This window comes from Aotus nancymaae, unplaced genomic scaffold (genome assembly GCF_030222135.1).
Source record: "Aotus nancymaae isolate 86718 unplaced genomic scaffold, 86718_ANA_hifiasm-v0.15.2.pri h1tg000007l, whole genome shotgun sequence".
In the NCBI taxonomy this organism is placed as follows: domain Eukaryota; kingdom Metazoa; phylum Chordata; class Mammalia; order Primates; family Aotidae; genus Aotus; species Aotus nancymaae.
The window spans coordinates 58,545,137-58,572,197 of NW_026988418.1; the positions used below are offsets into that span (position 1 = coordinate 58,545,137).

Here is a 27,061-nt window from a genome sequence, read left to right on the forward strand (position 1 = left end):
TTTAGAGTGCTCTAGGAATACAGGAAATAGGAAGTGTTCTTGCACTTCCTATTTTCTCTGAATGGGAGGGTTGATAGGACAAATCCAGGAAAACCATTAAGTTCTGTGATTTGAACTGAGTGTGGAAGCTTGAGGAGTCAGCAGGAGGAGAAGCATAAAAGTACAGAAGTAAAGTGTTTGGTATGTTTGGCAAGCAGAAAGAAGTCAAGTCTGATTAGATGTTGCATTCCGGATGTGCGTGATGAGAAGAAAGGCAGCCGGAAGCCCCAAATGCTGTGATGTAGAGCTGGGGCTTGACTCTGTGGGCCAAGAGTTTTTAAGTGTTCTTGGAACCCTGGGTGTCCCTCAGAGGTGCCTAGGAGGTTAGCCGTGGGTGTGTGTGGGTGTTCATGTGCGTGTGCGCGTGCTCAGGAGTGCAGGGAGAAGGCATGTGAGGGCCTGGGTGGTCCCCCCTTGCTTCACCTGAATGTTTTCTATGTTGGGCGTCAAAAGATTTTGTATGAATAAAGAGCCCTCTTCCTTTGTCCCCTTCTTAATAAACAGAATCTTTGCTTGAAGAGTGCCAGGGACGGGGATGAATGGGTAAGGTCTTGAAGATAATGGGAAATGGCAGTCTAGGGAAGGAAGGCAAGGTCAGAGCTAATGAATCTGCATGGAATTCAAACGTCTCTGCCATGGGATTTTCCCCCTCAGTGTTCTTTTGAGAGGAACAGAGCTAGAACTGGGCAGTGGTCATAGCTCCAGTCTCTAACCCTTAACTCCGTTTTCTTCCCCCTGACTTCTGCCCTGGGTGTCTATGAGATAAGATAGCTGTCTCATGAGACTAACAGCCACTGCACACCAGTACACAGGTTGTAGTGATGCTGTTAGTGGTGACGACTCCCTCTTTGATCACCCTCTCATGCCTGGTTAAACACCCAGCTCAACAAAAATCAGCCGGATGTGGTAGCTGCTCAAGAGGCTGAGGTGGGAGGATGGCTGGAGCCCGGGAAGTCGAGGCTGCAGTGAGCCGTGATTGTGCCACTACACTCCAGCCTGGGCAACGGAGTGAGACCTTGTTGCGATAAATAAGTAAATAAGTAAAAATTTAAAAATAAATATATAAAAATTGAAAAAAACATCTAGCTCTCTGGAGGCTGCTTGGGTTTAGTGATCATTTCAGAGACTGTCTGGCTTTCAGTGGAAGTAGGTACTTTCCCACTAAAGTACCTACTAAGTACTTACTAAGTGGGAAAGTACCTAGTAAGGTATAACCAGGCATGAGAGTACTTAGTAGGTACATTCCCACTAAAGTAGGTACTTTCCTACCAAAGTAAAAGTACTTAGTAGGTACTTTAGTGGGGAAGTACCTACTTCCCCTGAAATTTGCCTGAAGACTTGATCTGACAGGTAGTACACTAGTGAACAGACATTAGTTTTCATTTTTTCTGTGTGATTCTGTTAGGGTTTGTCTTACCCATGTCTTGTTTCTAGTATTCACATGGTGGGTAGAGAGGGAATTGTAATATAGTCATCTTTGAGCATTTGTTAGGATTGGGCCAGCACCTAGGCCACTCTGTAATTGTTTTTTGCACAGACCTCAGTGGGGTCAGTTTTACAATATCTGCTAAAAATATTTATAATGCTGTTGCTTGAATGGAGTTCTGAGTGCATATATCAAGGCTAGATCTTTGTAATCCACCATTTGAGTGATATTAGTAGCTCCTCACTGACCTGGGGGTCTCATCTAAGACGTCTAAAACATCGGACTGAGCCCCCTTGGTCCTAACTGGGGTAACAAGTTGTTTAGACTGTCTGGGCTGAACTAGTTTTGAATTCTGTCTGTGATATTCAGGGGTTTCTCTGGACCTCAGATAACCTGGGTCTGAGTTGGATTTTCCTCTCAAGATAAGCACTGTGGTCCTCCCGGCAGTTAGTATTGTAAAGAAGAGGAAGGGTAGTGGGAATGTGCTGAGGTGGTTTAGTTGGCTGGGGCCCTCATTCACCCACGATGTGTCTCTCTTGTTCTCTCAGACAAAGAATTCACTGTTCGGCTGGAAACAGAGAAGCGGCTACACACAGTGGGTGAGCCGGTGGAGTTCAGATGCATCCTGGAGGCTCAGAATGTTCCTGACCGCTACTTTGCTGTCTCCTGGGCCTTCAACAGCTCGCTCATTGCCACCATGGGCCCTAACGCCGTGCCTGTCCTCAACAGCGAATTCGCCCACCGGGAAGCCAGGGGACAGCTTAAGGTGGCCAAAGAGAGCGACAGTGTTTTCGTGCTGAAAATCTACCACCTCCGCCAGGAAGACAGCGGGAAATACAACTGCCGGGTGACTGAGCGAGAGAAAACCATGACCGGGGAATTCATTGACAAGGAGAGCAAGCGTCCCAAGAACATCCCCATCATAGTTCTCCCCCTCAGTAAGTAGAGAGACATGCTGCTTTCTTCTCCTGTGGTTCAGCATCACTTAGGGGAGGTAGGGGGAGAAAGAACGGCGTGGTGAGGGTGAGGGGAGGGCAGGTGGAACCCTCGAGGTTAATGCAAGGCTGGGAGAAAAACCACTGGGCCTCTCTTCCCTGTGTAGCCCACCTGCTTACAGGTAGCAGGCTCCCATAGCAGAGGATCAGGATCAGGGGCTTGTTGGCAGGCCGGGGCTGGGCATAGGCCTGTCCGAGTGCTAGCAGCCCCGAGCATACACAAGCTGTGCCAGCTCAGCTTGGAGGGAAACCAGGAATCCCAGAAGGCTGTTTGCTCCTGTGTGGAAATCAAGTCCCAGAAGAAGTGGGTAGATGCCTGCCTTGAAGTCTTACTTAAGGAGAGTTGGTCTTTTATGGAAGGATTTTAAATCATAAAGTGCATTATTAAGCATTTGCCATCTGGGTTTTTCAGGTATAAAGCCTGGCATTTCCCTAAGTGGCTCTTCCCTGTTGAAATTGCATTTCTAAGTCAGTGGATGGGACCTCTCACGTCTTCCTGGAACATAGCCTTTTAAGCTTAGCTGATTTCTGAGGCTGCCTCAGTGGGCTCCTGGCCTCCATGTAGGCTGCCGTTGTGTGGGTGGGTAGTAGCCATTGCTAGGAATTCCAGAAACTACCAGTGTTTGCTTGTGCTGTGTTTAAACATTAATAGTATCAAGATATTCTTCTTAATCCCATTCTCTCATACTTCTGTTTTTAGTAAAGAGAATAAAAACTTAACAATGCTCTGATTTTAAACAAGTGGTAAAACTTTGAGACTAACCTTTAACCTTTTCTCAGCTGCTCAAACTATTCTTTCTCTGAGCCTTGTAATAATTTCCTTTATATTTTTATTTATGTGTTTCAGTATTTAAAATGTTTCTCTTCAAGTGTGAAGTAAAAAGGAGCCACAGGGGTCCTCTTGTCCTCTTGCCACTCCTTTCTTCTTTTCTCATCAACTGGATTATTTTCTTCTACCCTTATTATTATTTTCTAAAACCATACACACCCCTAATTATCTTGAAATTCTTTTGTTTCTTAGCCCTGCCCTGCAATGCCTAGCATGGTGCTTTGCATAGAGTAGGTGCTTGCTGAATACTGTACAATTGAAATTATTGAATTGAATGCCTACTCTCTTTACTATTTTCCTGTCAGTCTGCGCTTGCCTTAACCACGGACTCTCTACTTTTAAATCTGCAACTAATTCCTCACTGTTTTCTAAGGATCAAGTGAAGGGCAGCCACGCTGTTTACTTCCTATAATTTTTGTACTAAGATTTCCCCCAACCCCTTCCAAGAACTTGTTTGATGATCTGTGGCCTGCTATATTGCTTTTCCAGCAGATAACTGGGTAGTTAAAGTCCCCCAGCACCACCAGATCCTGTCCCAAGGCCACTTGGGTAAGTCTACCAAAGAACAACAACAATCACATCGGGAATGGTGATAATGCCTTGGATTTTAATGGCGCTTTTCCTCCTAAGAGACCAAAGTGCTTCTGCGTATATCATCTCCTTCTCCGCTTCCACCTCTCTAATCCTTGTAGAGGCCAATATGATATCCATCTAATGAATGAAGAAATCAGAGCACCACACAGGAAGTGATAGAGCTGATTGTTCAGTTAGTGGTTGAGCTTGCATTGCACTAGGAAATATCTGCGTCTAACTCCAAACCCACCGCCCTGCGCTTAGCCTATGCTACACCATCAGCCTCCTGATTTGAAATTTCATTTGTGAACATGTACTCAGATTCTCATCAGTTCTGTCCTAGTTTTCACTTAATCCAGAGAGTTTAAAATTGTCAGCTGCCTTTTCTCAGGCCTGGAAACCCTTATAAATAGTCTTAGTGGGCAGTGAGGCACCAGGTCTGTAGTTCTGTAGTTACCTTTGCCTCAGCTGCTGTAATAAAATAGCTTTTCTTCTTGTAGCCCCACATTCTAACTGTGTGGCTTTTCCAGGCTTGCTGAAGCAACAGAGCACCACACAGTAGCCCTTACAATAAATGAGCCAGGACTTGCATAAGTGTCCACGGGATTGACAGTAGGGGATGGGAGTGATGTCCTGCAAGTCATTCTTCTGCTTAAGACAAGTGAAAGGATTTTCTCCCCCTATGCTGAAGTTGCCCTTTTAATCCCTTATTTTGAATTGGTAAAAGTGGGGATGAGTCTTTAATCTAAAGAGGAATATTGTTGTTATTAATGATGATGAAAAATAATTACCTCCTCTGATCCTCTCAATGTCATGCCCTAAGAAGTAGGCACTATTAGTATCTCCATTTTGCACATGAGAAAAATGGAGCTTTGGTAGGTTAAGGAAGAACCACAGAATTACAGAGTTAGGAAGTCTCCAAATCAATCCTCTTAACCACTAGTGCTATAGATGGTGACCGTTCAGGAACCTGATCATCTCTGTGAAGCGTCCTGGTATGAATCCTGGAGGAGATTGCCCTCCTGGGGAAATTGCTGTTCCCTGCCCCATCCAGACCTTTTATTTTTCGCATAAAACAAGCAAATCCAGAATGGGTAGCAGGCATCCTCACTATAATAAGGGCTACATGCTGAGGCTCAGTGCTCGTCTTTGTTTCTGCCTGTTGGGGAAATAAAGGAGAGAAAAGATTTGATTCAAATGCATTGTTATGTGTATGCGTGTGTTTTCTCTTGGTAATTGGGTATGCCTCTTAAAATCTGGGATTCGATTTAATTAATCGGTTTAAAATTATTGCATGTATTTCATGTGGGTGGTGTGTGCCCAAAAATTGGAGCCAAATTAGTTGCTTTGTGTTCTTTAATACTTATGAACCTTCTGAACTCAGTGTTGATAATTATACAAAATACTATATGCATAATTAAGATGTATTAGGCTATCTATGATGTTTATAAAAACAAAGAGTTATATGAAATAGTAAAATGAATCATGATCATGATGATCAGCTTTTGAAAACCTACTGTGTGTTAGGTGAATCTGTATGCATCATCTCACATACTTTTTAATATTTAAAGAATTCTACAATTAAAGGTAGCTCTCTACCTGTCCTACAGAAAAAGAGGTGGAGGCATGTTGAGTTTAAATAATTTGACTGAGGGAATTCAGATAGCTAAGTGAGCAGCAGAGGCTAGATGAGGCAGGAAAGGGAGTGAAATCCTTATCCCAAACTTTGATTGGCAGAATGTTTCTAGACAGAGAGCAAAGGAGCCCCAGGGCTGACTGGACAGGCAGGAGAGTGGTGGTAATGAGCTGCTGGCTTTGGTTTATTCCTCTGTGTTAATGAAAGAACGAAAGCCCGCTCCTCGCGCACTCTGCGAAATCAGACCATCTGTGCTCCGTTATTACCCACACTTAAGCACATGTAATCATCCAAATATTTCCTGTTGGGTTTTTTTTTTCCTATTTCCTTAATTGCCCTGAAGGACTCAAATGGCACATTATGGATGTTCAGCCTTTATTTGATTGCTGTAGTACCGAATGGTAGGAAAAGTGAAGTGAAGTAGGATTTTGGAGTTACTCGTCTTGCTGAAAATTCAACTTGAAACACCCTGAACTCCAGCTGAATAGATTGTCCAATAAATTATTTTATGCGCTAAATGTCATGCCACCATGTTATATTTCTTAGGTTCTTATTCAGTCTCAGGTCTTAGAACCTCATTATCCCAGTCCTCTGCACACAGCAAAGAACATCCTAGATTATCAGATCTAAAATCACAGAGAGCAATGCCCAGAACCAGCCAGGGCTTGCAGCACCAAGTGTCAGAGTGTTTTTACCCTCTGAGGCTCACCATACCTGAATATGATTCCATTTGCACCACTCCTCCTGTTTCCTCTGTGGGGAGGGCGCCGTGGAGACCATAAAGCCTCCAGTGTGTTTCTCTCTCCCTCTTCCCAGAGAGCAGCATCTCCGTGGAGGTGGCCAGCAATGCCAGTGTCATCCTTGAGGGCGAGGACCTGCACTTCTCCTGCAGCGTCCGAACGGCAGGCAGGCCGCAGGGTCGCTTCTCTGTCATCTGGCAGCTTGTGGACAGACAGAACCGCCGCAGCAATATCATGTGGCTAGACCGGGATGGCACCATGCAGCCAGGCTCATCGTACTGGGAGCGCAGCAGCTTTGGGGGCATCCAGATGGAGCAGGTGCAGCCCAACTCATTCAGCCTGGGCATCTTCAACAGCAGGAAGGAGGACGAGGGCCAGTATGAATGTCATGTGACTGAATGGGTGCGGGCAGTGGACGGCGAGTGGCAGATTGTCGGGGAGCGCCGGGCCAGCGCTCTCATCTCCATCACAGCTCTTGGTGAGTGAGAGCGGTGGGACTAGCAGTGGGATTGCCATGGCGACTGCTTTGGTGTCAGACACTTTATCCTGACTTCTGTCAGTCAGAGTTCTAGCAGGACACTGTGGCCAGTCTTTCACATAGTGAGTTTAAAGTACTTTCCTTTATGTCTATTTTGTTTTTTAGAAGGGTTTAATTAATTAAGGTGGTGCCAGCAGGGTTGAAGGGACCCACAGTGGATGATGGGGCTCCTGGGGGATAGCAATAGCTGGGAGCTGTGACAACTCCTAGTCTGGCTGGCAGGGAGTGGTATTATCAGAATTCTGTCCAGGTTAGTGATTGAAGTGGTGGCCCCAGGTGGAGGAACGTGGCCACTGCCAGCCTGGCCTTGAAGAGAGAGAGCAGAGCGGCGGAGCACTGTGTGACATGTCTCTCCTGCCCTGCTGCCTAGGGGCCAGCCTTCCTGAAAGTGAGCAGAGAAGGGTACAAAATCACCTATTGTCATTTATTTAGCATTTACTATGTTCCTGGCTGAGCCTTAACACTTAAGCTTAGTTGTCCCATTGAATCGTCACCTAGCCAAGTGACAAACACTTTCATTTTATGAGGAAACTGAGACTGAGGAGACACATTAAATACTTTGCCTAAGGCTACAAGTTTTTACCTACTCCCGATGGGGCCCCTACCTAACAAAGCTATTTCCTCATTACCATGAAATGAAAAGATACCTTGACATTTGCTGAAACCAAAGATTAGATTTGCTTCTCACAGGGTAAAGAGGCTTCTATCAACATTTATCTGCCTGATATAATCAGTATATTAAATTTTAAGCTACCAGTCTGTGACTTTGCTGGGAAAGAAACTTGTTATGTCAGGTCTTCCTGTTTATCAGGGGACATCGGTTGTCCTCAGCCAACTTTGTGTCCCACTCGCTGGGACTGTGTCACCCCCTTTTTTTGCCGGTAGGGATGATGGTGCTTTTGGATACTCCCAGTAAAGATGGCAGTCCCGAATGTTTTTTGTCCCTAACAGAGTCCTCCATTTTCTTGCCCTTCTGAAATTAGATTTACATTTATTTTCTAAAGCTTAATCCTAAAGATTGACCTGCTTTTTGCAGTAATCATACAGCTCAGATTTCTGTCTTAGAAATTTCCTCCAGCAATTGAGTTTCCTGATCAGCTCAGTCCCTGTGTCCATACTCAGCACTTGTGTGGAGCCAATGAGATGGAACTTGGGGGGCAACTTTTGGATGTCCAGTACTGGTAGTTTTTTTTTTTTTTTTTTTTTTTTAACCATCCTGGAAGGTTAGGAATATCCGAGGAGTGATTAGAATTAGTGAGGATTGTTTCTAGAAGTAATTTGTGGTTTCACATTATCCTGAGTTTTTTCATACTCACCATATGTCTGGTGGTTCTCACAGCCAGGGGCACTGAGGGGCTCTGCCCTGGGATCCTGGGGCCAATACTGTTCATCTGATCTCTACCACCGAGATACCTCTGACTAGAGCCATAATCAGGTGACCTAACGGACTAAACAAGGAAGAATGGAAAGGCATTCAAAACTAACTAAGGTTGTCTTTTCAGTCTAAAGTTAACAATGACACACGTGAATTTTCTTATCAGTATAATTAGATGTGGGTCCCAAATACACAATGGGCCATGATGACTGTTCAGTTAGAGCAGCCCGGGTTCTCTGTGATCATGACATGTGCCCATCTCAGGCCTAGACAGAGTCATTTGCTTGGAGAAGCTCTCTCCCCTTCAGGTGTGAGGCCAGGAGCACTTGATGTGGGTCCTGTTCCTGAGGTTGTGTCCTATACACTCTCATGCAGCACCTCCTACACATAGGTGCAGTGACCGTCATAGCCACTTCATGTTTAAGGATGGGCCTCCATATTGTAAACTTTTTTTGAAGGGTATATAGAGATAGCTTGTGAAATCCAAGTGAAAGTTCAGAGTTTTCAGCAAATTGAACCTACTAAATTTGCCAACTTAACTTCCCCATAGAAAGCCAAAAGATTCATCCTGTGGCCACTCTTTCGCATACAGAGTTTAAAGTACTTTGCTTTATTACTATTTTATTTTATTTTATTTTATTTTTGAGAAGGAGTCTTGCTCTGTCACGAGGCTAGAGTGCATTGGCACAATCTCGGCTCACTGCAATCTCCGCCACCTGGGTTCAAGTGATTCTCCTGCCTCAGCCTCCCGGGTAGCTGGGACTACAGGCACGTGCCACCATGCCCAGCTAATTTTTGTATTTTTGGTAGAGACCAGGTTTCACCATGTTGGCCAGGATGATCTCCATCTCTTGACCTCGTGATCCACCTGCCTTGGCCTCCCAAAGTGCTGGGATTACAGGCGTGTGCCACCATGCTCAGCCTTCTATTTTATTTTTTAACAAAATACATATTTAACAAAATATAGTGTATCTCATGTGCTGGGTACTATTTGAAGCATTTTACAAACGCTGATTTATTTAATCTTCACAGGGACCCATTTTACAGATGGGAAAACAGGCAGAGAGAAGTTAAGTAACTTTTATGTCACTCAGCTAGGAAGTATCAAAGTCTTGGCTGCTGGCTCCAGAGTCTAGACCTTTAACCACTGTGTTATGCTTTCCATGGGTAAAGCAACGTAAAAAGGCCCCTGGAGTCACTTACAGGTGGATTTGGAGGCTAACTCTGTCATTGACTTACTAGATGCTTGATATTGGGCAATTTATCTAACTTCTCTCTGCATCAGTTTCTATGTCTGTAAGAAGAGATGATAAGCCTGCCTGTTCTACAGGGTTGTCTTGGAGATTCGGTGAGGCATGATGAGAGCAAAGCAGCTGGCACCATGCTTGCACCTAGATAGGGCTCAATAAATACTGGCTGCTAGCTGGGCATGGTGGCGCGTGCCTGTAATCCCAGCTACTCAGGAGGCTGAGGCAGGAGAATTGCCTGAACCCAGGAGGCGGAGGTTGTGGTGAGCCGAGATCGCGCCATTGCACTCCAGCCTGGGTAATGAGAGCGAAACTCCATCTCAAAAAAAAATAATAAAATAAATAAATAAATAAATACTGGCTGCTGTTAGCTTTGTGATTATGATCAATGTATGAATATTAAATAGTATTTCCAGGCTGAAGGAACTCTGAGGTACTCATATTGAGGAGTCCATATTAGGGCTCGGCAGTGCTGCCCATCCAGTAAGGAATATTGAGAGACTACAGCCACTGAGAATGCAGAACTCTGCATTTAGGACAGTTGTCCCCACGCCACTGGAGGTCCCCACCTGCTCTGCCCTCGGATTTCATGAGGGACATGGGAAAGGGACTGAAGGTCTTTTCCATCTGCTTCCCCTCTTGGCACCAGTGCATTAGGGGACCAGGAAAAGAGGTTTGGGGCTGCGTGGTTGTGTTTCCTCCTATGCAATGTAGGAAATTGGCTTTGGGGCTTTCTGTTCCTGTTTTCTCATGGAATGTCTCAAGATTTCTAGGAGCGACCCTGCCTCCATGCAATCAGTCCCTGAGAGGACTGTGGTGTCTAATTCCAGGGGAGGAGCAAATCCATGGGGGGATCTCATTGGAAAGGGTTGGGCTAGTGCTGCTCAGGAGGAATTGGTGGGCCTCTCCGTGGAGTCTTGTAAACTGTTGGACTGGGCCTCAGCATGATAAAGCAACACTAGCCTGAGCGCTCAAAAGGGACCCCGAGAGCTTCTGCTCCACGCTGCTTGCTTTGCCAGCTGCCCATCGCTGATGTCATACTGCCCAGAGAAAGCCACGCACCTCCTCTGGTTGAATCTCTCTGCTCTCTCTCCAGAAATGGGCTTTGCAGTCACAGCCATCTCTCGGACACCGGGGGTGACCTACAGCGACTCCTTTGACTTGCAGTGCATCATCAAACCCCACTATCCTGCCCGGGTCCCCGTGTCGGTGACGTGGCGGTTCCAGCCGGTGGGCACGGTGGAGTTCCATGACTTGGTGACCTTCACCCGGGATGGAGGGGTCCAGTGGGGGGACAGGTCCTCCAGCTTCCGAACCCGAACTGCCATCGAGAAGGCCGAGTCCAGCAACAACGTCCGCCTAAGCATCAGTCGAGCCAGTGACACGGAAGCAGGCAAGTACCAGTGTGTGGCGGAGCTGTGGCGGAAGAACTACAACAACACCTGGACACGGCTGGCGGAGAGGACCTCCAACCTGCTGGAGATCAGGGTGCTGCAGCCAGGTGAGTGCTGCGGACCGGCGGGCTGTGTGCTTGCGCTGTCTGAGGAGGCGTGCGAGGTGTACGTGGAGCCCTTAGCATCACTTCCCCCTTTCCCAGCTCTTCGTTTACAGACGTTTCAAATCAATAGGAGGTTTTACGAATCATGCAGTGGACCCTTGTATTCCCTTTCCTCGTTAGCCAGTTGTTGTCTTACAGCATTTGATTTCTTCCTCTGTGTGTTTTTGTTGTTGTTTTTGAGCCACTGGAGGGAAAGCTGTGGACATCGGGACACTTCCTCCTAAGTGCTTCAGCATGTAACTCCTAAGAACCTGCCCCTCCACGGCACCATGATCACTCGTGGAATTTTACGTGATTGTGGTCCTATCACCCGCATTTCCCCAGTTGTCCCAGTCATGTCCTTTAGAGTTTTTTCCCTTCCAAATCAGGATCCACTCAGGGATCACACATCACATTTGTTGTCCTGCCTCTTTACACTCCTTTAATCTAGAACAGTTCCCTAACCTGTGTGTGTGTGAAGACATAGACATTTGTGAAATGCACAGGCCAGTTGTTTTAAAGAAAGCCCTTCTCTTTACTCAACCTCATCTCCGGTAATCCTCATACAATTATGTGGAAGTGGTACCACTGTCCCCTGTTCACAGACAAGGAAATTCTGAGGAAAGAGGGAGGGTAATGGGCACTTACTGGGCATCTTCTTTGCGCTATGTGCTGAAGGTCAGTTACTTTATTAGAATTGCACGCAACCCCAGGAAGTATTTAAGTGACCAGCCTAAGGTCATGCACCCAGTGAATGGTGGAGCCAGGATTTGAACCCTGGTTGTCTTTCGCCCCCAGTGTTGCCTGCACCCAGGCTCTGTCCAGTTGTATGGGGCTTGAATTCGAGCTCCTTCCTCTATGGATGCTGAGTCTCTCTCAAAGTGGATCATAAGGATGCATTAATTTGGGGAGCATTAGTCAGTGGGGCTTTCTGCAAACACCTTCATCCGGCTCTTCTGCTGACAGGTGGGAGCAGTTAAGTACATGCAGCTCTTATGGTTTGCCTCTGTCTGTCCTTGCCTCCTGCCAGGTTAGAAGCTGGTGGAGGGTGGAACCCAGGTGGTAGGCTCCTGTGTTCCTTCCCTCATCCAGCCCATGCCTCGGCTAGAACAGGCACCTGTGCAGGAAACGGCGAGGGTTTGACTTTGCAAAGATGGCTTGAACGCCTTGCCAAAGGATTTTTCTACCCACTAGCAGCCACGGTTAGTGCCTGAGCTGGTCTACTAGACTACTTTAGGTGGCCACAGTGTTGTTTTCAGCAGTGTGAGGTTAAATAATGGTAAACTATGAGTTTCTCCTTCACCCCTTCTCACCCTAACAGAGTTCTGTTCTGTACCAGATTTGGAACAAGTGAATTGTATGTATGATGAGACTGTTCCTTTGGCCAGTGAGAGCCTCTGCTTGGACTGACAAGATGCTCGGGGAAGTGGCTGTTTTGCTTAAGTGGATTTTCAGGTTAATGGAAGGTTAAGCAGAGACCCCATTTCATGTGAACCCTTGTTGTGGAAAATGTCGAGGTACCCACTTGCCTGCATTATTGAGTGGGACATTAGGATTGTAATTGCACCTTTTTTTGGTTCCTTCTGGCTCTCAAGGTCAGTTTTCTGAGCAGCAGTGCCTGTCACACGGTTCTGCAGCTGTCGAAGGTAGAGGAGGTGCTGACCCCAAGTCGTTGTCTGACATTGCCGTTTTGAATACATCCCTAGTATCTGCCTGTTTCTGATACTACTTGGAATCTGAGACTGGAGTGCCTAAGGGAAGAATACAGAATTAGTTCACTGAAGGTTCTAATTATTAGGATTAATTTATTATATTAATAAAGGCAGACAAGGAAAAAAATGTTTGAAGTCTCCCTTAGATGCCAGGTTTGTGCTTAGTGCTTTACTCATGTTTTCTTTTTAAATTTATCCAGCAACCTAATAATGTAGGTGTTTGTATCCCTATTTTGCTCATGAGGACACCAAGGCTCAAAGTACCTGGAAATCTTGATGGAGGCAAGCCGGCAGGTGAAGCGGCAAAACAGATTTGAACTGAGGTTGGAGCCCGGGTCTCTCTGGCCTCCGTAGAGCAAACATTTCCACATTTTCCTTTATGTCATTATTACCTCCCGGGTAGATAAAGTAGCTGGAGGGTTGGGAGACCCCGGATCTGCTCCGAGGACGTCTTTGTGTCTCCTGTATTTGAGTTGGTTTCTGTTGTGTTTTCACTGTAGGTGAGAATCAACAGTGGTTGGCATAGGAGACTTATGAGTGTCACTGCACTTTGGCTGTTATGAGGCCTCTACTTAAAGGTGCACGGTAATGTACTTTTACGGCCCTCTGGAGGCTAGGAAGAGCAAAGGTGGGTGCTTGAGGCCATGCAGGACTCCCAGAGGGCGGCTGAGGCACCAGGAGAGTGCATCCCCTGAAGCGTTACTGTCTCTCCTCTATTAAATATTTATGCATTTAACACTTCATGTTTTCCAGAGAGCTTCCTATGAGTTTTTACTCTTTTTCCTGTATACTTTGGTTCTGGTGCATTCATTTTGGAGAAATAGAAGTAGAAAAATACATGAGAGCTGACTGTGTGCTAAAGACTACTGGACACGTGGTGTATATTATCTCACTTAATCTTCACTGCGACCCTGGGAGGAACATACTGCTTCCCCATTTTGTAAGCGAAGTAGCAGAGGCTCAGAGAGGTTCTCACTTGCTCAGATTAAATACCTACTGAGTGGGGAAGTTGGGATTTGAATCCAGGTGTGCCGTGTTAAAAAGCAATTAGGGTAGGGAGACTTTGACCTTTTTAAAGGCTGTGTAATCAGAGATTACTCTTTCTGCATTCAGAGTGAATGGTGTCTTTTACAGAAGGATTTTCTCCTTGTAGACTGATGATGTGGAGGAGTCACGGCACTAGTGTTACTGGTCGTAACAACAGTAGAGCTAGTATTCACTGAGCATTTCTTGTAAACCATTCTGAATGCTTTACACATAATAACTTAGTTCCTCCTTCCTTCATCCATGCAGTGCTGTGAGGGGGACTGTTTCACTCAGCTTCACAGATGAGGACACTGAAACGGAAGTTATGTAAACTCTTCAGTGTGCCACAGTAAATGGCAGAGCCAGGATTCAAGTCAGACAGACAGTCTGGCTCCAGAGTCCAGGTTCCTAATTTTATTATCACATATTCTAGACAAGCGTTTTTCTTCTCAGGAACCCTCTTTGGTACCGGGTACTTGTATTTGATGTTTCCTCTCTCTGGTTAACCACCCCTGATTTCTTAACCCCCTTTAGCATATCCTTAAATTTGTATTTTTGGAAGTTGGGGTCATAAGACACTTGTAGACATTCCTCAAGACACGGTTTGCTGGTGGCGTAGAAGGTTAATCTCGTGCTCCTTTTAACTCCTGATTCTTCCAGCTTCTGCCACAAGGTGGCTCCAAGACTTGGGGATACCAGAGGCTCAAAACCAGCGCTGTGCTCTGTTCGTTTGCTCTCCCTGCATACCTTGCCCCTCAAAACATAGATTCTTAGCCCTGCTCTGGTGTCTTCCATAGAAATGTCCCCTGCCACCCCTGTTTTAAAGAATATTGTGTTGTATATTCTTATTCCATCAGAATCAAATAGGAATTCGGGGACTGTTGACATGCCGGTCCGTTTACCATCAGCCTTCCGCTGATGTGATATCATTTATCTCAGCAAGGTGGTCTGTGCCCCAGACTCGTCCCTGCTGGAGCCACCTACTGATCCTGCCGCCATGTCAGTATTCATCAGAATCTCCGGTTGAAGGCACAGTTGCCTTGTTGTGGATCTGTTATTTGAGCATTCCTTATGCTTGCTTCCTGCTGCATAGGCACATCCCCAGCAGAATCTTCAAGGAATGCCATCACTCTCATGTGGCCATTGATCTAGCTTAGCCTGAACCCCATTGATCGCAGTGTGACCCCCGCAAGGGGCATTTAGGCAAGACTTTCAGCCAGTTCAACATGTTTGGTTCCTAGTTCTTCATCAGTTCTTTTCTCTTTTAATTGTGAAGCATAATCACTTTGCTTCCTTCTGATTTTCTTTAGCTCAAAACAGCCTCCAATTATACATCCCTAAATACAGAAGCAGTCAGGGAAATGCCAGCACTCATTTTCCAAATGTTTACGACAATATCTTGGTTTGGCTATTAAATATTGTACATTAAAATCGACAAAGCAATAAACAAGCTTCCAGGAGGACAGCCTCCGGTGGTGAAAAGCCGACTTGTCAGAGGGTGTATTCTGCTGGGATTTTACTGATGGGCAGTCAGGATGAATATTTAATACCCTCTGAATGTTGCCAAATCGGTTTTCTTCTATTTCTCATTGCTGACCTGGCAGATTGGGATAGTGGAGGACTTTTCTTTGACTTCCATGAGCCCAGAGCATGTGAACACTGGCTCTCTTTGTCACATTCTAGTAGGTGACTGGCTGCCCCATCCCTCAGAACTGGCCTCTGCCTTCTTTCAGGGGAGTCTGGGGTTCTCTTTCTTCCATCCCAGGTGGTGTCTGCCTGTTGTCTGTGCCAAGATAGAATGAGCGTGAGTGCAGGAGCCCTCAGAGGAGTGCCCAGCACTTCCCTGATGCCTCAGGCCTGTTGTCATGGTAACACCGGGGCACTTGTTATTGGCATCAAATAGCCAGGGTCACTGCTCTGCCTGCAGACAGGTAAGGCAGGGTAGTGTGTATCTGGGTTACTTTAATTAGCTATTTCCACCTGCAGACTCTTGCGGCTTTCCCCTTGCCCCTCCCTCCCTGTCTCTCTGCATGCATGTTTGAGCACCTACTAAGTGCCAGGTTGCCATGCTGGTGAGGCTGCAGAGATGGGTGTGTCACGTTCCTGCCTTGCAGGCTCTGAGGGAGGCAGCACGCCTCGGAACAGAGGAGAGCAGAAAAGCATTACAGGTGTGAAGGCAGAGCCAGCACAGGGCATGGGCAGGGGCAGGAGGCATGAGGAGGGAATGGGGTGAGGGTGAGGGCAGGAGGTTGGGAAGGAGGAGTGGAGCATTTCAGGCTCAGAGGAGAGTGTGAATAAAGACAGTCACAGAGGGTGGGAGCAGCATGCTTATCTTGAGATGACTAAAGCATGGGGTCTGCGAGGGGTCCACCTCCAGGCAAGCTGGCAGGGATCAGGAAGTCCTTTTTGTACACGGGAGCATGGAGTGAGGGTGGGCATATATAATGGCTAAAAGCAAGGACAGACCAGACGGCCTGGGTTTGAATTCCAGCTCTACCACTGGACCAGCTGTGTGATCTTGGGCAAGGGTCTTTATAAAATTGGGAATATGTAGTCCCAGCACTTTGGGAGGCCGAGGCGGGTGGATCACAAGGTCAAGAGATCGAGACCATCCTGGTCAACATGGTGAAACCCCGTCTCTACTAAAAATACAAAAAATTAGCTGGGCATGGTGGCGCATGCCTGTAATCCCAGCTACTCAGGAGGCTGAGGCAGGAGAATTGCCTGAACCCAGGAGGCGGAGGTTGCAGTGAGCCGAGATAGCGCCATTGCACTCCATCCTGGGTAACAAGAGCGAAACTCCGTCTCAAAAAAAAAAAAAAAAAAAAATTGGGAATAATATTTATTTCATAGGATTGGTGAGGGCCAAGTAGTTAATATTTATAAAATGCTTAAAATAGTGCTGAGCACAGAGGACCAGATGAAAGTTTGCTAAATAAATAAGAATATCCTAAACTGAGAAATTAGGACTTCAGCTCTTACCCAGATCATGTACTCCATTTTTGTAATAATTTGTAATATTTCCTTTACCCAGAAATGAAATTCATATATAATATAACATTCCTAATCATCTCATCTTTAAAATTTGCTATACTGCCCAAGTTGTGGGATAAAAAAGATTTGTTTTAAAAGTAGTTCATAGTAAAATACTGTGTGTCAATGTGTAAATGCTCAGGACAGCTACGCTAGGAGGCACAATCACAGTCAACGCTGCCTCTGAATGCACGCTGACGGCCACTGTATCAGGGACTTGTCACCTCGGGCAGCACTGCCATCCCCACAGGGTTTCTGAAGTCTCGAGCAACTCTTGCTACAATTCTGAACGAAACAAAGGAAAATCCTCTCCTGACTGACCTGGCATGTATTAAAACCATGCAAAATAAAAGTCTTGTGATTATAGTAAAATGAAAGTAGGTTCTAGGCTCAGAGACATATTTTTTGCCCATATGAATGTCATTCGGAAGTCACACAGGACACGAGGCAGAGTTTTGTTGCCTGGAGTTGTCCCAGATACGATTTTACATCTTTAATGGCTTTATTATACTGAATATATATACCCCTCCCCAAATCAACATGGCACCCAAAGACCTGCTTGCGATTAGTGGCCTGATTGAGAACTGCTGTCTCGGGCTATGGGGTGCGCAGCCATGGGCAATGCCTCGTTTGCCATTTCGGAAAATCCCCCGGCTGTGGCTAAGCCTGGAGTCAGGGAGTGTCGTATGCAGGCCAATTATAAGAGCCTGAGAAAGAGATCACTGGGGGCCCAGATCTCACTGCACTGGGGGCCGTGCAGAGAGAGCTGAGAGCAGGGGTGTTAAGGACAGGGGGATTCGGGTATGTAGCAGTTTGACTGGCAGGCGTCTGTGCCACTGCTTTCCCAGCAAGCTCACCCTGCATTCTCTCCTAGTCTCTCATCTGACTCTCTTCCCTCCACTTGAAAAATCTCTCCTGCTGCAGCCACTGACCTCCTCTATCTCTGGCATGACTGTCTGTTGTCTTTAATAAAATGCAGCATCTTCCTCCCTCACTGCCCATCTCTTCTCACCTGCCACCCTCTGGCTGCTGCTTACACCACTGCACAGAAACCGCTCTCCAGACTTACCGGCAACCACCTGGGCAGCATGGCTGTGGCTTCTCAAACTTGACTGCATCAGAATCAATTGGAAGGCTCATGAGACTGCAGGGTGCTGAGCCTCACCCGCAGTCCTTCTGACTTAGTAGGGGCTGGCAAATTCCCAGGAGATGCTGATCTGCAGATCCATGGAGTGTACCCTGAGGGCCTCAGGTGGTCAGGATCAAGTACAAGCTCCAGGCCCCTTGGAGCGTGGCCGAAGCTTACCTTTGTAACCTCATCCGCTACACCTGAGCACTTGCTCCTCCCTGAATACAGTGCACAGGGAAGTTATCATCTTCCCCCTCCCGCTCCCCCGTCCCCTCGCTCTGGCATGCCCTTTCACTCTCCTCCTCTGCTGGTTTCTCAGGGCCTAGCTCAGAGGCCGCATACCTTTTGAAATGTTCTCTCTTCTGTCAAAATCAGAATTGCCCCTCCGTTTAAAAAGTAACCACATTTATTCAATTATTTATTTATTAATTTAACAGTGATTGGGTCATAGTCCCTGCCCTGCACATGCTTAGAATTTTGTAGGAAAGAGACTTTGAAATTACCTTCATTGTAAGGCAGCAGTAACAGAGCTATAGTGGAGTGTAAGTGAATCCTTTACTGAAGAAATAAATGAGTTTTGAGTGAGAAGAGCCCACACAGAGTGGAGTCCGAAGGGAGGGTAGGCTGGCTGAGGAAGGCGCTGCTCGTCTCTGCTGCGGAGTTCTTCCTTCTTCCTTATGTCACCCACCTTGAAACCACCCTATCCTGGCTTGTAACAAACACAACAGCCTCTCCTACAATACAAAACACAGATCTTCCAAGTTTTAATCAGAAGCCTGGGAAGGAAACTCTCCAGTTGCAGAAAGAAAGGGTCATTCCCTCAAGCAGGGTCCGGCCCCTGGGGGCTGCTGCGAAGGCGTCTGCTAGCGTGAGCTGGAGTAGCTCTGGGTCCCTCTTCCTGTGTCTTGCTGGATTCTTTCTTCCTCCTGCCAATTCGCTGTTGGGGGTTAACCAGTCTTTTCTTTCAAAGCCCATTCACTCACTCGGCCAAGTCCAGGGTTTCTCAGGCTTGAAGCTCCCTGTGAATCACCTGGGGATCTTGTTGAAGTGCAGATTCTGACTTACTGGGTCTGGGGTAGGACCTGGGAGTCTGCATTTCTAACAAGCTCCCAGTTCCCGCCGGTGCTGCTGGCCCAAGTCCAGCACTTTAAGCAGGAAGAGTGCCACTTACGCTTGACAGCTCCCAATCCAAATGTTGAGCTTTGAACTTGGGACAAGGCACAGAAACCAACAAGGAATGAGAATAGCTAAAAATTGGCTGGGTGTTTGTTATATACCAGGTTCTGTGCTGAACTCTTTTTATAGACAATTGCTTTTACTCTGCACAGAACTCCTCATGGGGATAGAATCATATTGTTCTTATTTTGCAGATGAAAACACCTGTGGTCTGTAAGGAGGCAGGGCTCTCCTAGCTGTATGGAAGAAGGTGGTGCACGCAGGCTGCACACTGCCCAGGGCAGGGCTTTGGCAGGACATAGGAGGGCTCCCTAATTATATGTGGAGATTCCAGTCTCCCCTGTGCCTCAGGAAAAGTCCTACCTGCCCTGGAGATGTGGGAGGAAATCCAGAGCATAGAATGAGAGCTGACCCCTTGTCCACCTGTCAGACGGGCACCAAATTTTAAAAATGCCTCTCTTTCAAGCTTCTCAACACTTCACAATATTTTGACATGGGAAGGCAAAAAAAAAAATGGAAATGCTTTGAAACATTTCTCTTCCTTGGATTCTTGTTCTCAGACCATGTGACTAAATTGAAGTTTAGTCATAGGATTCCAGTTTAACATATGCAGTTACTATAGCAATTGAGGTTTCCTTAGTAACAGTTGCAAAAATAATCCAGCCCCAATTAATAATACATTTTAAAGCTCTTTCTACTCCAGGCTGAACAACCCAGTTTTTTTGGCCAAGAACCAGATAATTCAGGTGGTGTCATTTGCACTGATATAGATATCATTTGCATGCGGTGAATTGGGTTGGAAAGGAATGAAAAGGGAGCCGGTTGTTTCAAGTATTATAGGAATCCAATCTGAAAGTCGACTGGCAAGCTAATGCAAATCTAGTTTCCAGAGCTTGGGAGCTTAATGGTAAACCTTGCCCTGGATTCCCAGTGTGCCCTAGAGGACTTTCTGCATTTGAAGAAGGGAGAAGGCAAAAGATTGGACTTGCTAACAAAAAAGATGAACCCGGGAGGGTGGGGCCGTGGCACACAGGATTTCTCTCTAAGTGGTGCCTGGTGTGTTCTTGATGGCGTGGGAAGGTCTGTGGGTATGCGAATTCAACTAGTCTTCCTGGAGTGAATGTCTGATTTACCACTGGGAGATGTGTCCTCAACGTTGCTCAGTTATGGCATTGGGAATTGGACTCTGCCGCACCTTGGCTTGCTAAATCCTTCCACCCATTCAGAACATTTGTCTATGTGTTACAGGGGGACCAAGTGGCAGTCTGTGGCTTTCACCAGTTTTCATCCCATGATGCATGGGACTCAATCCTTGATGCTGCCAAACCAAGCTTAAGCAAGCTGGCAGGCCAGGGTCATGACCAGTGGGCTGGGTCCTGGGTCTGGATGCAGTTCCTGGGGTTGAGCTGGCCTTAAGAAACAAGAGTCTGACCAGCAGAGTGCTGGAGCCTGGCCAGGCATCCCTGCCCTGCCCCTCCCTCCGGACAAGCTCAGTTGGAGGAGGCCCAGGTTGCTGTCCCTGGGTGGAATCTGTACCTTGCCTCTGCTTTCTTTCTCAGCTGGCAAGTGGTTTGGTCCCTGTGGCCAAAAAACTAAGTGTGAAGAGAGTGGTGGAGGTGGAACAATGCTTGTACTATTAGTTTCCTAAGAGGAACTTAGAATGGTTTCTTTTTCATATTTAGTAGTGGGAGAGGGTGGGTGGGGGAATAGAGAGCCAAGGATAATGATGATGGAGTGGGTGAGATCTCAAATCACCTTCCTAGGATGGGTTTCATTTGACTTAAGCTTCTTGCCACTGGCAAGGTGAACATCGTCAGTACTTAGCTGCAAGAGAGGCGTTCCATAGTCTGCCCTCTTGTCTGTTTTTGGAGCGGGACATTGAGGGGAAGGGAGGACTACAGTTGACTTTGCCTTGCCTCGTGGTTTTCCGTCGTCTTGGCCTTCTCTCTCACTCCCCCAGAGGAAGGCCCCCTGCAGCATCCTCTGATTACCTGTTGTGTTTTTCCAACGCGCTCTCATTCGCTCACCCACTCATTCACCTATTTCGGCAAACGCTGATCTGAATGCTTTCCTGGCCCAGGCTCTGTGCTAGGCTCCAGCGATGAGAACATCTGCTAGGCAGTCCGCCCCATCAGGGCTGGGACTCTGGCTTACTCTTCAGGACATCCCCGGCACTTAGCATCTTGTGGGAAACCGAGTGGGCACTCTGTAAATACTGGCTGATTGAGTGGAAAGAGCTTGATCTCTGCCCTGGGGGAGCTCACCATCTAGGATGGGAGAGATATGTGAGGACAAACAGCCTAGAGATACATAGAGGGTGCTAAGGAAGCGTATGGAGCCCAGGGGGACGGGAATGAGGGCAAGCGGAGAGAAGGGTCAGGGTGGGAGGCGGCAGAAGGAGACGGGCAGAGAGGACAGCAAGGGCAGAGGTCAGAGCTCAGGGGAAACTGCACCAGGGGTGTGTGCCTGTGGAGGGTGCTTGAGGATGAGTCGTGGGAAGTGAGTCACGACACGTGGGTGAGGGCCAGATCCCGGAGGAACTTTGTACTGTGAAAAGGAAATGTTTCTCTATAGCCCATAGGTAGTTCAGAGCCATTAAACTTTTCAAGCAGAGACCTGATATAGCCAGATTTGTATTTCAGCTGGATCACCCTGGGAGGCCTGTGACGGTGGGGAGTGCAGGTAGTGGATAGGAGAGAGATGGTGAAGGCCTAAGCCAGAAGTGTGGCAAGGAGGAGACAGAGAAGGATGTTTAGGGACAGCCTGGGCTCTGTGCTGCCTTCTTCTGAAGGCACTGAAGCCAGTCCATGTTGGAGGAAACCCAGCTCAGAGCCTGAAGGTGGATGGGCCACATTTCTGGGAGTGTGTGGCAATTCCTCTGTTCCCCTTTCCTTTGCAGTGACAAAGCTGCAGGTGAGCAAATCGAAGAGGACCCTCACCCTGGTGGAAAACAGGCCCATTCAGTTGAACTGCTCAGTCAAGTCTCAGACCAGCCAGAACTCCCACTTTGCAGTGCTCTGGTACGTCCACAAGCCCTCAGATGCTGATGGCAAACTCATCCTGAAGACCACCCACAACTCCGCCTTCGAGTATGGCACTTACGCCGAGGAGGAGGGCCTGAGAGCCAGGCTTCAGTTTGAGAGGCATGTGTCGGGGGGCCTGTTCAGCCTCACTGTCCAGAGAGCTGAGGTCAGTGACAGCGGCAGCTACTACTGCCACGTGGAGGAGTGGCTGCTGAGCCCCAACTACGCCTGGTACAAGCTGGCAGAGGAGGTTTCTGGGCGCACAGAAGTCACTGTTAAACAGCCAGGTAAGGACGCAGGGTACGGCTGTCCTGGGCTGGCGGGTTTGGTGCAGAGACTGCCTGGGGGTGGATGGAGCTCTGTGGGGCTGGTGTGGAGAGACTCTCTGCAAGGTGCATGCTGGATGTGGGTGCAGGTACACAGACCATCACCCTAGCACACTGCAGCTCCACCCATTTTATCTGCAGTGGGTCCCGATGCTGATGGCAGACTCATGGAAGCATCCTTGACTCTGCTTCTATGGACACCATCTTCACCAAGGAGCAGCCTGAGAGGGCAGCTGTGGTTAGCAGGATGTGGCAAAGCAGAGTTCATGGCAGCTCCTGAATCTCCTTCTGGGTTTGCAGTTTGCACCCTGGATCTTGGGCTGGCACCAGCTCCACACCCAGAGTTTTCTGGTTTTATGCATCTGCATCCCCCTTCTTCCTTAGCTCCCAGCGCAGCCCAGACAAGCCTTTCCTACCTCCAAACTGAATCAGTCCTTCTTTGGCCCCTCTTTGACCCCGGGGTGTAGCCCTTATTCCTCTCCCTGACGAGGCACTCCACCTCTGCCAGAATGCTTCCAGGGAGGGAGAGCTACTCACTCTGCAAGCCTCAGTTCCACTTTTGGGTAGCTCTGATTGTTGAGAAGATCACCTTCCTGTAATTTCCCTTTTTAGATCTGCCCCTAGAACAACAAAAGATAAGTCTGGGTCATTTCCTTTCAAATACATAAAGTGTATGCCCCTTTCAGTCTCCCCTTCTCTGTTAAAGATCTCTGGTTCTTTCAACTTCTACTCACGTAATGTAGCCTTAATGGCCTCTCCATCCCTCATTCTCCGTCCCTACAATTTGTGGTTGCTCCTGCCTTCCTTCCTGACGGGCCATGGGGGTGCTGTGTTGCCACCCAGAGACTCATCTCGAGGCCTTTGCTTGTGCCATCCTCATTGTCTGGAATGTGTCTCTCCTGCTGCTTCTCCCCTGTCTTCACCCTATCCCCAAGATTTCATTCAGCACCACCTTTAGGAAGCCTGTCCTGATTTCTCCCATACCAGTACAGGTCTGTTATAAAACACATAGTCTAATAATGGTTTGCATTTCTCCTATACTACACTGTAAGCACTTTGAGGACAGGGCTGTGTCTTATGTCTTCAGCCACCGGCATGGTACTGTTAGTAAATATTGGTTGAATAAGGAATAAATGATTGCTTTCCCTGAACACCCCAAGGCCTTGGTGCTTACTGTTCTCTCAGCCTGGAACATGTTGGCCATAGATATTTATTTATCTTGCTCTTCCTTGAAGGGGGATTCCTAGCTCATTTTAACTTAAATGTAGCCCCTCATCACTCTAGCTTTCCTTTCCCTGGCCTTTCCACAATACATATCACCACCTGACATTCTGTTAATTTACTTATTCATATATAAGTAATTATGAAGTATTTATCTATATTTATACTTAAAATAGACTTATCAGTCACTATGTATTATTTTTATATTAGAATGCATAGATAGACACACTTGTTTTCTGTCTCTTGTACTAGAGTTGAAGCCTCCTGAGTAAGCGTAGGAACTTGGTTTTCTTCACCATTGCTTGTCTCCTAAGGAGGCCTGTTCAGTAAACCAGTGGAACCCAGCACCGAACTCCAGATGTGGCCTGGCCCCTGCTGAATGCAGTGGGTCTGTTCTCCTTTGCCTGAGGATGTTATATTTCCAGGGATTCTCACTGGCCTCACGGTGGCATTTTCTGCTAACCTCTGCTGGTGCATGAAACAGGAAGCTCTGGTCTGAAGTGATTCCCATTGGCATTTTCGGTGACCTGACTGCAGGCCAGTCCCTGGGGTTTTTGAAAATTGAAGGTTGTCATTAGGCCCACCAGTGTTCTTTTGGTTCCTATTTTTCATCTATTTTCAGTTCTAATTATTTTCTCTACCGAAAGAACACGATCACCCCCATCCCTCCGCATTTCTGCTCTGGTCATCACCATTTTTTCCTTTCCTCATTTGTACTGAAACCAAGAGATTCTTGGAGGAGCCTAGACCTATTGAGGGGATTTCCCTCTCTGAGACTACAGTCAAGCTAAGTGGGACAGTCAGAAGGATTGGAAGGATCCCTGTCCACACATTTAGTGAAGTCTCTGTTATAGTGAACTTTAAAACTGTAAACGTGAAACTCACAGGACACCGAGTAAAACAGCTTTCCCTGTTTCAGTTGACAGTTTTGATTTGTATCTTTTTCTTTTGGAAAATACATACACACCAAAAAAATTAAAAAATTAAATAAAAAACCCAATAAACAAAACAAAGAAAGTAACCTTTCAACCCTGAGACAACCAGAGTTAATATCTTCATATATATATATATATTTGAATGGGGAAGGAGAAAGGGATTTGGTTATATAAAATTGGTTATTTTGTATTTCCTAACTTTAATTACAAAAGTAATCATGAACGTTGTAAAACATTCAGGCAGTATTGAAGTGTGTAGAAAGTAATGAGTGAAAGTGCCCAGCCTCCCCCCGCCTCTGATGTCACTCAGAAGTCTCATTCTTGAGGTGCTACAGTGCATTCATAGTGTCATAGCTTTTAGATACCTCTGGTCCAGATAGAGTCATTTGGGCCCTTGTGAGATTACAGGCATGCCATCAAGGTGTGCTGCCATTAATGACACTTTTCCACGGAGGAGACTCTGCTTGGCTGAGTTTTCAAAGCACCCAGTTCCATCAGTATCAATCTTTTCTTTTTTTTCTTTTTTCTTTTTTTGAGACAGCGTCTCACTCTGTTACCCAGGCTGGAGTGCAGTGGCATGATCTTGGTTCACTGCAACCTTCACCCCCCCGAGTAGCTGGGATTACAGGCGCACACCACCTCACCTGGGTAATTTTTGTATTTTTTAATGGAAACAGGGTTTCACTGTGTTGGCCAGGCTGGTCTCAAACTCCTGGCCTCAAGTGATTCACCCACCTTGGCCTCCCAAAGTGCTGGGATGACAGGTGTGAGCCACCATGCCCAGCAATCTTTTCTTCACTGATGTCGTATCAGTTCTGTTCCCACCCTGAGAGGGAACTTGTGTAGGTTTTTGTAAGGAAATTGAGAACTACAATTCTGAGGGCTAACAGATGAACAGATTAAACTGGGTTTCCCCCTGCAGTTCCTGTGTGGTTGGCAGCCCAGCATTTTCTAGCCATCATACGGTCAGTTTAAAAAGTTTATTCTTTTCGGGGTTTCTCACCATCCCCTTCCCTGACCGTTCCCAGCCACCCGCCTCAGCCAGCCACAGGCTTTGGGGTCTTTTGTCATTTGGATGTGCAGTCTCTACAGCTTCTGCTCGTCCTCCCGTGAGCCTCAGAACCGATGAGGGCTGTGACTTCAGGGACAGCTGTTATTGTAACATTGAACTCCTTGAAACCCAGGCATTCCAACACATGATCGAGGAACTCAGAATGTTTAGGGAGCCACATCTGAGAAATGTTTCTCCTAATGGAGCCCGTCTGCCATCCTTCTGTATCTGGAAAGCACCCTTTCACCCACCCTGGGAAAGGATGCATACGGATTGCTTGTTGTCCTCTTGTCGCTGACTTCTGTTTCCTCACTGTTCCAGACAGCCGCCTGAGGCTCAGCCAAGCCCAGGGGAACCTGTCGGTTCTGGAGACACGGCAGGTGCAGCTGGAGTGTGTCGTCCTCAATCGCACCAGCATAGCCTCCCAGCTCATGGTGGAATGGTTTGTATGGAAGCCTAACCACCCCGAGCAGGAGACTGTGGCCCGTCTGAGCCGTGAGGCCACCTTCCACTATGGAGAGCAGGCGGCCAAGAACAACCTGAAGGGGCGGCTGCATTTGGAGAGTCCTTCCCCCGGCGTGTACCGGCTCTTCATCCAGAACGTGGCTGTGCAGGACAGTGGGACCTACAGCTGCCGTGTGGAGGAGTGGCTGCCTAGCCCCAGTGGTGTGTGGTATAAGCGGGCAGAGGACACCGCTGGGCAGACAGCTCTGACGGTCATGCGACCAGGTGAGGGTCCATGTCCCCAAGCTTCCACTCCCTCTGATGCTTCCCCTTTAAGTATAATATTTTATGCACTGGATAAAATTAGTATATTATTTAAGTATAATATTTTATGCACTGGATAAAATTATTAATAAATTATTTGCAGTTAAATATATGAATATCTATATTTGTATGCATTTATATTCAATTGCCTGAATTTTTTTCTAGTGAATGGAAAATTGCACATCTGGCTTTGGCCTAAGGTGATTTGATTTCTTAATTAGAATAAAATCTGGCCATTCATTATTCCAGGCACACAATCTTTTTCCAGATTTGAACAAATGGTGGATATGACAAAAATCTTGAAACAATAACCATGTTGTTAAAAAAAAATTCAGCTTGTGAATTTTCAGTGGAAAATAATCAGTTTACAAGCTTTAAATAGAGAACAATGAATTGTGTATAGCCTTCAGTCTCTCACTTCCTAATAATTTTTTTTATTTTTATTTCTTGAGATGGAGTCTCACTCTGTTACCCAGACTGGAGTGCAGTGGCGCAATCTCAGCTCACTGCAACCTCCGCCTCCCGGGTTCAGGTGATTCTCCTGCCTCAGCCTTCCCGAGTATCTGGGACTACAGGCATGTGCCACCACACCCGGCTGATTTTTGTATTTTTAGTAGAGATGGGGTTTCACTATGTTGCCAAGCTGGTCTCAAACTCCTGACCTCGTGATTCGCCCGCCTCGGCTTCCCAAAGTTCTAGTATTACAGGCATGAGCCACCTGGGCCA

General features: G+C 47.0%; 1 protein-coding gene across 4 annotated transcripts in view; it reads left to right on the forward strand.

Annotated features, from left to right (window-relative positions):
• IGSF3 (immunoglobulin superfamily member 3) overlaps window positions 1-27,061 on the forward strand; it is a 103,064-nt gene that overhangs the window by 66,282 nt on the left and 9,721 nt on the right. For 2 of the 4 annotated variants that reach the window (XM_012458869.2, XM_021674153.2), the window contains exons 5-10: window positions 2,014-2,403; window positions 3,779-3,838; window positions 6,315-6,716; window positions 10,495-10,899; window positions 21,911-22,321; window positions 25,889-26,296. In XM_012458869.2, coding sequence (XP_012314292.2) covers window positions 2,014-2,403; window positions 3,779-3,838; window positions 6,315-6,716; window positions 10,495-10,899; window positions 21,911-22,321; window positions 25,889-26,296 — 2,076 coding nt within the window. The remainder of the gene's footprint in view (window positions 1-2,013; window positions 2,404-3,778; window positions 3,839-6,314; window positions 6,717-10,494; window positions 10,900-21,910; window positions 22,322-25,888; window positions 26,297-27,061) is intronic. The other 2 variants (XM_021674154.2, XM_021674155.2) reach the window with 2 other exon arrangements.